This window comes from Limulus polyphemus, unplaced genomic scaffold (assembly GCF_000517525.1).
Source record: "Limulus polyphemus unplaced genomic scaffold, Limulus_polyphemus-2.1.2 Scaffold319, whole genome shotgun sequence".
NCBI lineage: Eukaryota > Metazoa > Arthropoda > Merostomata > Xiphosura > Limulidae > Limulus > Limulus polyphemus.
Window position 1 is genome coordinate 192,055 of NW_013665929.1, and position 12,250 is coordinate 204,304.

At 33.8% G+C, this 12,250-nt stretch overlaps 1 protein-coding gene across 3 annotated transcripts in view; it reads right to left on the reverse strand.

Moving 5' to 3' along the window:
• LOC106457341 (glycine receptor subunit alpha-3-like) overlaps positions 1-12,250 on the reverse strand; it is an 87,800-nt gene that overhangs the window by 20,153 nt on the left and 55,397 nt on the right. For all 3 annotated transcript variants that reach the window (XM_013916743.2, XM_022383226.1, XM_022383227.1), the window contains one exon: positions 4,839-4,906. In XM_013916743.2, coding sequence (XP_013772197.1) covers positions 4,839-4,906 — 68 coding nt within the window. The remainder of the gene's footprint in view (positions 1-4,838; positions 4,907-12,250) is intronic.

Genomic DNA, 12,250 nt, shown 5'->3' on the forward strand with positions numbered 1-12,250 from the left:
GCTGATGGTTGTAGCTAGGCCTAAATAAGATGTTTCTAATTGTGTTCCCGTTTAACGTTGAATATTATTTATGATTGTATACCATGGGTATATCTAGGTTAACTTGTACAGTTATGAGGAATTGCATGTGATGATATTACATCACAAAATAAATAAATTTACAACTGGAACTTACGTGCGCTAGTTTTAGTTGATCACATATACATCATCACACATTCTCCAGTTTAACTCAGTTTCAACATTTTTACTGTTTACCAAGTTATTAGGAGAACGGTAGGTCTGTTAAACATCCAGCCAATAGACGAAGTAACGTAATAGTCCATTCAGAAAAACGAAGTTTGTAATTGTGGTTTAACTACATTGTTTCACCAGGTTTATATACCCGTGGTGTGCAGAGTACAGATAATCCATTGTGTAGCTTCGTGCTTAATTACAAACAAACAAACAAACTTTACCCCCCATAGATAATAATTTCAAGGCAACTCTTCATTGTTGTATTCCCATTATTCCATATTATCCTTTCATCCCTGGTTAACCGCGTAATATTACTTCCTTTTATTCATTTGTTACTTTATTTTACATATTGCCTTCTGATAGCTGTGACACTGCACTAATATTTCTTTTTTGTGTGTCATCCCTTCGTCTTTCTATCGTTATTTAATTATCTTTTCTAAATTGTGAAATTTCATTTTGTATTACTCTCTGATGCATTCCCAAGGTGCCCATTGCAAACTGTTCCATTACGTTCATTCTTTCTGTGATTTCTATCCTCTCTCGCTGTCACACTCTTTTCAAATAACTTTTTCCAATACACTCATAATTTTTCAATCCTTTATATGATTACTTCCAATCAACCTTCCATTTCCTAATTATCATTGTTCCATTCAATTCGTTCTTTCGTATTTCCTGTGAATTCATTCCTCTTTCACCTTCACATTCCCTTCTGGCGACTGTTTCGTTAATACAATTTTTAATATAGTTTTGTGATTGTGTCCTTGTCTATTACTCTTTCACCTTCTCTGGCAATTTTGTAATTCCTGTACTAGGCGTTTCTGTGTTTCTTCTTTATCTCCACTTATATCCACGTTCTATTCCTAATGCTTAAACTTTTTTTTACCATCTTTACACCTTTGTGCAGACATTGATTTTTCATGCTTTTTCCCACAGTTAAAAATTACATTTGTTTTCATATGTCGTTCACATTTCTTCAGACTCTTACCATGGTTGATTTGGATACTTTTGAAGGTTTGGAAGAAACAAAGTCGCATAACACCACCAAAAGATGCTTGGCACTATTTTGCACATTATCACTGAAATTTTAACTTATATTTTTATTTCTCTCATACGTGCTTGTGTGTTTGTAATATACAACCGTCAGTTTGAAAGTAACAATTGAGTAACTAGATTTATAAAATATTATTTGCGTATGAAATAAGCACGAAAATGAACAACAGCGTTTTATTACACGTGCTTACAAGTATTTCATTCTCGTTATTTCTGTGTTATTTAAACCTAAGCATAGCATTATCATTCAATTGTCCCCCGATGGCTCATCAACAAACTTGGGGGGCGGCCCGGCATGGCCAGGTGGTTAGGGCGCTCGACTCGCAATCTGCAGGTCGCGGGTTCGAATCCCCGTCACACCAAACATGCTCGCCCTTTCAGCCGTGGGGACGTTAAAAGGTGACGGTCAATCCCAGTATTCGTTGGTAAAAGAGTAGCCCAAGAGTTGGTGGTGGGTGGTGATCACTAGCTGCCTTCCCTCTAGTCTTACACTGCTAAATTAGGGACGGCTAGAGCAAATAGCCCTCGTGTAGCTTTGCGTGAAATTCAAAACAAACAAACCTAAGTCAGCTGGTTTTCAGACTTTATGAAGTCACAGAACCCTTTTATTTCATTTCTTCTATCATGAAACTCCAACCCTTAAAACCTCGTTAGAAGTCGTGTCTTCTTCCTATCTTATCACACGTACATATACACAGACAAATTTATATACGTACGAATATAAATTAAAAAGTATATTTGGTCCCTGACGTGTTAACATTCAATAATTGAAAAAACCGCCATTATCTGTTATCTCTGCCCCTTCGCGGAACCCTGGATTTCCAAGAAACACAGTTTGAAAACCACTGACCTAGATTATGAGTTGATTCACGATGGTTGTTGTAGCTAATGATACCAGATTAACATGGTGAAACGTTGTAACCACAGACATTATACTATGTGTATCAGATAATAAATAACCTTTTGAAGGCTTTTCTGTCCTGGTAATATATTTAACACACACACACACACACATATATATATATATGTATTACATATCTGTATATATTGATTATACACATAAATATGAAGACAGAAGTGTCACAAACTTGTTAATATAGTTTGAGTATAAGGAAATAAATAATTCAAATTTATTAGAGGCACAAAGTAAATGAATTTATAGTATAAATAACACGCTATTTAAGGGCAGAGTACTTTTTAACTTTTAAAATGAAATACGAATAGAAATAATGTCAGCTTTTCTCTAACGTTATTCTGTCGTACTGTATTTTTTTAAATCAAGAACCAGCCTCTTTTTCTCTCTCTGCAATTTGCTGGTGTCTGCGTTGTGCAGAAGATAGGAAACAGGTTCTGATATCTTTAGTTTATTGTTATCGTTTATCTTCGTGATTAAGGATATGACCAAGTGTCGTTCAGTCTAATTGTTATGATCTCGTAACAGACATTTTGTTGTCGCGTTTTTCTAATAAGATTAGGGTAGTTGACAAGAGAGAAGTGTACGTCACTGAAATAACCACTCCTACAGAAAGTTAGGTATTTCTTCAAAAACCTGATAAAATAAGCTGGGCGTCCACATTTTAAAATTCGGTTATATTTAATATAGGTATTGTACATACATATGTGCGTATATTCAGCTGATGTAATTTGTTTTAATAACGTTTCATCTTCGTGGCATAAACTTATGCATATGTGACTGTATAATTAATACGTCATAAAATTACGTATTCCCAGTATTCTGAGTTAAAAAAAATATAACAACCAATTTAATTGCACTTGATACAAGAAACTTCTATGAGCCAGTATATAAACTAGCTTTTGAAGGATCTTGAGTTGTTCTCCTATCGCTTAAAATAACTGATAAACAACAAGCTGTACTTGTCATTTTGGAGCAAAATGAAAAGCAGCATTACACTAATTTAACAAGGGACTAAGTCACACACGTGCTTTCTGGTGAAGTTTCGAGCTTATGGTCTGAAGGCGATGAAAATTCCTACCTTTTTAAGTAAGCTATGGAAAATATCAAACATCTACTTGAATGAGTTAAAACTCGAAGATCGCAAGATCTCATTCTAGAGTAGGCTTATCTCTGTAAAAACTGCCATAGTTGACATCCAATCTGAGAAACTGAGAGCTGTTATAGATGTGCGATTTGCAAGAGGATTATACTGAAGAAGCGAAATGAACATCTGTGTATGTTAACCTGTGAGTTAAAGAATAACATTTACAGGAACTTCATATATCACGTTCATCAGGAAGCGAGTTCTACTCCTCGTCTTTTCCCTTACTTGTATTTCTAAGGTGGCTCCTCATTCATCCATATTGAAAAAACAACACTAAAACATGCACTGTCTATAAACACACTAAAAACATACAGTCTATAAAAACAACACTAAAATATACACTGTCTATAAAGTGTTTGTTTGTTTGTTTGTTTTTGAATTTCGCGCAAAGCTACACGAGGGCTATCTGCGCTAGCCGTCCCTAATTTAGCAGTGTAAGACTAGAAGGAAGGCAGCTAGTCATTACCACCCACCGCCAACTCTTGGGCTACTCTTTTACCAACGAATAGTGGAATAGACCGTCACATTATAATGCCCCCACGGCTGAAAGGGCGAGCATGTTTGGTGGGACGGGGATTCGAACCCGCGACCCTCAGATTATGAGTCGAGTGCCCTAACCACCTGGGCATGTCTATAAAGTAAAAGCTATAACATACACTGTTTATAAAACCAAAACTAAAACATAAACTGTCTATAAAAAATAACAATAGAACCTACATTGTCTATAAAAACACGAAAAACATACACGGTCTATAAAAAACAACATTAAAACATACACCGTTTTTAAAAAACAACACTTAAACATATATACTGTCTATATAAAAACACTAAAACATACACTGTCTATAAAAACAACACTAAAGCATACACCATCTATAAAAAAATCAACATTAAAGGATAAACCGTCCATAAAAACAACACTAAAAATTCACTATTTATAAAAAACAACATTAAAACATACACCGTTTATAAATAAACACTAAAAATATACACTGCCTATAAAAACAACACTAAAACATACACTGTTTATAAAATTCAAAAGACTTTAAAATAGTTCAACAACTTGGAGGACTGTATTCATGTAAGCATAATTTCGGTGTTTAAGCACTTTAAAAATAGCTGAACAATTTGGACGTTTATCAACATGATTTCTGTTTAACTATCCATAATTTATATCAACAACTTGTACTAACCCAGAACAATCGCATCCTAATGACATTTATCAACATGATTTCTGTTTAATTATATAGAATTTGTGCCAACATCTTGTACTAACTCGAAACAATCGCTTCAATGTGATTTGACCAAACTGACTGGTTTAATAACCTCTGATATCATTAAAGATACGTCTATAAAGTTTAGATACAAAAACATTTGTCTATTTATTACCAACGGATGCTAGTTTTAGGGTGTTTTTTTATAAATTACAGTCCAACCGTTTGGTTATAGAGTATACACGAACTCCTAAGTTAGAATCACAGTTTACCTACTTACCATTGAACCTTCGTCTATAGAGTCTAGACTTAGAACTGTGACGTGAAAACGCACAACAGTAGGCTGACCTAAAAATCAAAAAATGCTTGAAGATTAGCATTATTTGAACCAATTGCAATAAGCATCTTAAAAAGTAAGTCTTAGGTAAATTATGCTGTATCATTATATAGATATATAAATTGTTTCTTCGAAGAAAGTTTTGCACACATATAAGAGACTATAGTATATAAGTCTTATCGTATTTCGAAGAGGTACTGAAAACATACTACTAATGTTCAGAATGATAAACTTAATGGTAAGTGGAACGATGGTACGTCTAGTTATATGAGTTCACATTTCCTTTCATAAGAACATCTTTCTCGATATCATTCCTATGAACATTAAAGGCACGAACTGACGGTCAGGTTCTTTATTCTATTAGAAGATTTTCAAATGCTAAGCCTACTGTTCATAGAGACTAATAGCGGTGTTATAATCTAACCTAATGACATCAAATGTATAGCATTAGGTTTGAGGGACACTTATAATTCTTAAAGTTTTATGATAAGGCTTATTTGTTTTAAGGCAAAGCTGAACAGTGAGCTATCTAAGCTTTGCCCATCGCATGGATCAAACCCCAAATGGTAGAGTTATAAGCTCTCAGCTTATTGCCGAGCCATCGGGGTGGGGCTAAGATAAAGCAGTTTGAAACTTGTTATAGTACTTATTTTAACACAATCTGTTTTTACTATCCGAAACATGGGCATTTAAATCATATACAAACAAAGCCATCTGTTGACATCTCACTAATTTACCAAAATCATTCTTGACATAAACTACACTAATTTTACTTGATGACTCAAAATTTATTTTATATGTCACCATATTTCTTTAAAAAAATCAATAATCTTCATAAAGCCGTTACAACGATAGTGATGGCATAGAATGTAATATTTGTTTAACGACATGGATGAAAGCACACACACACACAGTTCAATTAGAACATAACTGACCATCTCTAACACAGTTAAATCACAATATAACTGACCATCTCTAACACAGTTAAGTCAGAACATAACTGACCATCTCTAACACAGTTAAGTCAGAACATATCTGACCATCTGTTAGAGATGATCAATTATGTTCTTATTGAACTGTGTTAGAGATGGTCAGATATGTTCTGACTTAACTGTGTTAGAGATGGTCAGTTATGTTCTGACTTAACTGTGTTAGAGATGGTCAGTTATGTTCTGACTTAACTGTGTTAGAGATGGTCAGTTATGTTCTAATTGAACCGTGTTAGAGACGGTCAGTTATGTTCTGATTGAACTATGTTAGAGACGGTCAGTTATGTTCTGATTGAACTACTCTAACACGGTTCAATTAGAACATAACTGACCATCTCTCAGCAAAGATATATAAACTCAGTTCAGGACGAAAATATAAATAAATATGTAGGAAAAAAAAGAAAAAAAAGAGTAATGCAATTGGTTATTAAAGTAGCTTTTACGTTTAACGTTATGCAAGAGCTGTTTTTTTGTTATTGTTGTTGTTTGTTTGAATTATTTGTCTAACATTAGAGATCATCATGACGGTTGGATTGTAATACACAGAGGCCCGCTGTTGTTAAAAGACAACTCGTTGTGTGGTTTACAACATCGAAGATGATCAGTAGAGAGTGATGTGTTTAGAATTATTTAATGTCTCACTATAATATTTAATTATTTGTTACCCTAAAAGAGGTAATGTTGCGCGAACCTTGAGGTTATGCTACATACACGAGTTAATTCTGTAATACCAAGAACATCGATGTAGTTAATCCTTTGGATCCTGCTACTTACCTCACTAATCGCGTGTAGGAAAATCTTTGTATAATATCTCCAGAGCCACGTTAACTTAAAACATTTCGGAACTAATGCACATAAAATGACTACTTGTATTTAAGGTTGGTGAGGTGAAACGTTTTCATTGGTTATAATACCATCAGCACTGAATTTTGCTTGTGGATAATGAATTTAAGTGTAATTTTAAGAAGAGCAGCTTAAGAAATTAAATATATAACAAGTGCGTATTTATTCCTTATTTTAAAGAATAATTTACATCAAATACATCTTATTGAGTATATATACTGATTGGAATATAGATTAATGTTTAAGACTTTTAGAATGGAATTATTAAATAACATGTCGAAATATTTCGTATTTTCTACATAAACGACATTGTATGGAACACATGGGATAAACAGCGAGTTCAAAATCTTCTAAGGTTCAGTAATGGTCACTCCTAACTTCTAATCATATGCAGGGCAACAATCACTGATCCTACCGTCTGTGCGGTTACACTTAACCGAATATTAAAATTGACTGCACAGTTATAACGCCTTCACAACTAAGAGTGTTAAGTGTATTCAACAGGATATTACGATCGGAACGTTGGACTTTTCGATCCCCAGCATGGAACACTTACCAATAGTCTTGGCCATCACCGTCATATATATGCATATGGAGTAAAAAAATAATAAAAGTACAGCTTTTAAACTACAATTCTAATTCAAACCGTTCACAAACACTACACAAATATCAAAAGAAAACCATAAAAAGTCCCATACTAAACTATCAAGTAGGTAGTTGATTTTCTTCTATTAAACATTTTGGTAAAGTTGGCCACTCTTTATGAATTTGTTGCTTTTCTATGTTCTTTTTACATATTCATTTTTATACAGAGTTAGATTTTAAATTTCGAGTGAATCTTATCTGCTTCAACCTACCGTAATGTATACTGTATATTTACCAACTTATAAGTATAAAGTTCAATAACTGTTTATATTTGTAGTATTTCCATAAATTTCCATATTTAAGACGTTTTATTTAATGTAGAAAAGCAAAATTTCCACTTTTGAAATATCAGACGAGAATTATAAATGATTAACAACCAGCTTCGTCATAATGTTTTACACGAAGGTGGAAGATGCACTATTCCTAATGTACATTAACCACCATCACAAACTAATATTTTGACAGAAATCTCCTTCAATCAAGATAAACTATTTCTTTATGCTGTTGTTTCTAATATTCATAAGTTTACCAGATTTCGCACACTGAAAGATGAGCAAATCTTCTTTCCTCTTGGCTTCATCATAGTTTGTTTCTATCATACTAAAAGTTCCAAGAAGTTAAAGTGTTTTCCTTATAAAACTAAAAGCGGAAGTCAAGAAAGTTATCGTCAAATAAGCCTAAACTGCTTCCTTCCATTTATTTAATATATTACTTTATATATCATACGTCTTAAAATGTCATAATAATTTACTCACAAATGACATATTTTCACTCATTTCTCTGATATGAAACGTAAGAATGATTTACTGATCATCCATTTGATACCCTTCGTTAAGCTTATGTATATGGTAGTTGTAAGGTCCTTTACTCACTACAAATAAATTATAAAAAACACAATTAATTACTTAAATAATTAATTATTTTACAATTTAACTTCGTTGGTATAAGACTGTGATATATTTTTAGTAAAAACACATTCATAAAATGAATGTTTAATAGCAATACAATTTCAACACGTTTTATGTTTGTTTGTTGAATTTCGCAGAAAGCTATCCGAGAGCTATATATTGCCTAATAACTTATTTGAACTCTGTTTAGTGACAAGAGGGAAGGCAGCTAGTCAAAACCACCCACCCTAACCACTAGGCCGTGCCGAGCCTAAATTTTATGATTCGAGTCTAATAATTTGATTAAATGTTATTTTGTAAACAAATATCAGAGACGTCATTCAGTGTTTACTGATACGTTTATCATCTTGTTGATGGATGAAAATGTGTTTCTTTATTTTAGCGAAAGGCAAAATAATGGGCTATCTTGTCCACCGCGAGGACTCGAGCTTCTCATTTTAAAGTTGTAATTCCGTAAACTTACTGCAAACCTACCAGGGGACAGAAAAAGATAAAAGATGCTTTTATTCACACACTACCACCCTGAAAAAAATAAAATAAAGTACGTTTAAGTTTTGTTTTAAAACAATAACTAAAAGAATGTATAGTAAACAAGCGAACACAGAAAACACTTGTGTTGGTTCAAACAATTACGACATAAAAATATAAAAACAAACAATTCATGAAGAATTGGAATTTAGCAAAATATAAGCTAGTAAAAGGTAAAACCATTTTTATATAATAATTTAAGTAATTCCCGTTTCAGTTTTAAGCAAATCAAGCATCTGATAATCATAAATGCAAGTGATTGGACAGTTTATACTATATGTATTGTGGTCTTTCACAGTCATATCTCTGTTGTCAATTTCAAGTTAATTATAAGGTTTAAAATATTATATATTATTCATGTATTATGGTTTGATCTCAAAGCAAATATTTCGATGTTTCACTCACGTAGAAAGCCATTCTACAAATTGAAACTAGCCAATCACAGCAGGATGTTGCCAGTTGGCTACAACATCTAAGAGTATCGTTAAAAGAATGCTGAGCCACTTCGTTCACAACCCAAGCAGAATATCGTCACCTGTTGATTATGGCTACTTGCAATTGTAGGTTACCTGTTCTGAGACTGAATCAGATGTTCGTAGTGCAAGTGGATGGTGCGACCTATATGCCATACACTTAATGAGATAAATTTCGCTTATAGTAAGGCAAAAACAATTTGCTCGCAGTTGTGACAATGAAACATGCAAAACTCATCAGCATGTGGAGCACTACTCATTTTAAACAGATAATCTACGCTCTCCCTGCAGTCAGATAACAGGCTTATGGTCAATTGAAGAGAATCTAGTACATTTATATAAAGAAACAAGCCGTGGTGTGAGTTTGATGTGGGCTGGATTAGGCGTTGGTGGATGTATCAGCCTCTATTCCTTGCGAAATGGTGCCATCATTCCATAGATAACAGGGACCACATCCTACGACCTCTGGTGCTGTTATACGCTAGAACAATCGGCTCTGACTTCAGTTCAACGGATAATAACGTCCATTCCCACTGTGTTAAGCTGGTCGACACTTTTTCTTGAGGAAGATGATAATAATCAAATGGAATGGTAAGAACACTCTCTAACTTTGAAGCTTAACGGACATGCTTGAAGTGCTCCTAGGAAAGCATTGCATCCCTTTAAACACTAAGGATTCCTTGAAAACAATTTTTCAGAGAAGCGGTTCCATTATATCCCCTTATCAATCCCCTGAGTTTAAGCGAACAACATCAGTACTGTTCGTTTCCAACCATTCCTATTGAAGAGAAATGTGATAATTATAAAAAACGTAAAACCACCTTTACCAGGATTACATTTACGAACGTAGTCTGGATGACTAACCATTTGTATTTCAGTTTGCATGATGGTGATCAGCTGAGTAATTTGCATAGAAATGAACTAAGAGGGAAAATTAAATTATCTTATAACACTGATTTTGCCTTATCTTATCTAAAATATTATAAATTCCAGCTACTATCTTTTAACTGATTTGCATGCATTGTGTGTATTATTACTTATTATAAGATTGTTTATAATTTCAACCACATTCTTATTTAGTTACACATTATGGTTTTCGAATGAAAAAGAGAGAGTAATAGCATTTAATTTATACGCTCTCTATTGTATGTTATTGTCGAGGAGGCTTTTCGCTCAGTATCAGAGCTAATCAGGCTTACCGTAAGCTCACTGGTCACGCTTCACCAACTTGGACCATTAGTCTTGATATCTCATAAATATTTGATATAAACAGAATTTCAGCTAGCATTTGTATACTGGAACCGCAAGACTGAATTGATGAGACCTGGTACTAGTTAATCGTCAGCACCGATGTACAAGAAATAACTTAGATAATATTACACTCTTCTTACTGAAAGCTTGTATTCGGTCAGTAACGAAGTATGTCATTACGATTGTTATCAGCCTTACTGTGATATAATAGTACATTTATCACTTATATATTTTTATTTGTGACAAAGCTACTAAGGCTATCTATGGCTGTCCCTAATCTTGAACTACTGACAAAAGAGAAGTCGGCCAGCCATCAACACCCTAACACCCACTATCCATGTTAAGGGACTGACTGTCAGTCTTATAACACTCTCGCAGCTTAAAGTGCAGGGAATATTTTGTTGTATCACATGTATTCGAACCTAACAAACCATTCTCCACTTGTTCAAAAGTTACATACCAAAAAAACGTAATTTATTTCAAAATAATGTTCATAAACGGTTATCAGTAAAAGAGTGAAAAAAAAATTATAGTTTCAATCTAGCTCAAAAACAGAAATATGAGATTGATTGGAAATGAGACAAGGTTTGCAAAATTAAGCTCAAAACAAATGTGGCATATTCGTTAGGGTTCTCAGGGGAAATGATTCGCGTCATGTTCTGCAAAATCATTTTCTGAATTTTGGAGCCGTGAATACGATATAAGAATGACGGTCTAATCCCACTATTCTATTAAATTAGCCTAAAGGTTGACGATGGGTGCTGTTGACTAGCTGTTTCCCCTCTAACTCATAACTTCAAAATTAGCGACAGTTAGCATAGATAGTCCTTATGTAGCTTTTCGCGATTTTCCGACACAAACAAATACATTTATACCCACACTAAAACAGTTTATATTTTTCTATGCCCCCCAGTGAACTTACAGCACTAGAAACCGGGTTTCGATACTCGTGGTTGGCAGAGCACGCGTTGCCAATTGTGTAGCTTTGTGCTTAATTAAAAACAAGTAAACAAATAAAAAAATCTACTTTGTCTCTTCTACCTATGTTTATAATGAGTTTGCTTTGCATGTTTCTTAATGTTGAGCAATTAACATTAATAAGTTCATAAGAATCTAGGCATAAAGGCATAAATTATGTGGCGTCAATGTCTTCGTCTTTGGCGGAAATGTAAGTTTAAGAGATTTCTTAGTCATTTTGATTTTGCAGTTTCTGAGATGCTTATTTATGCATTCACAAATCCATCTATACTCCCCTGCGGTGTTAGCTTTCCGACAAAATTTGAAATTCAAATGGTAAACAACATTGCGCTGCCTCTCAAGAACTGTTGCCCAGAGTTTACAATAACAGCCAGACTGGTGAATTTGTTTTTCAAGGGCTTGAGATGTCTATTTAAAAGTCTTCAAAAATCGTGTTAGAAAGGATATGTTTCTCAAGATATATTACAATGTTAGATTTGCACCTTAGTTAATGGGTGAAATAAATCCTAATGATCACTCGTAAAAGCCTTTTTGAAAATAATGGCTTCCTTTCCTATATCACTGCAATGAAGTATATTACCAACAACATACAAACTGCTGACAATGAAGGTGAACCGTTACTTCGAGTGACTTGAAGTTCATGGAGAAACAAACAGGTGAATGTTCTGAACTTCAGTGAACTAACGACTGGCACATTAATTTTATTAGGTAAGAAAAATATTTCTAACCCAGAAAGAGAA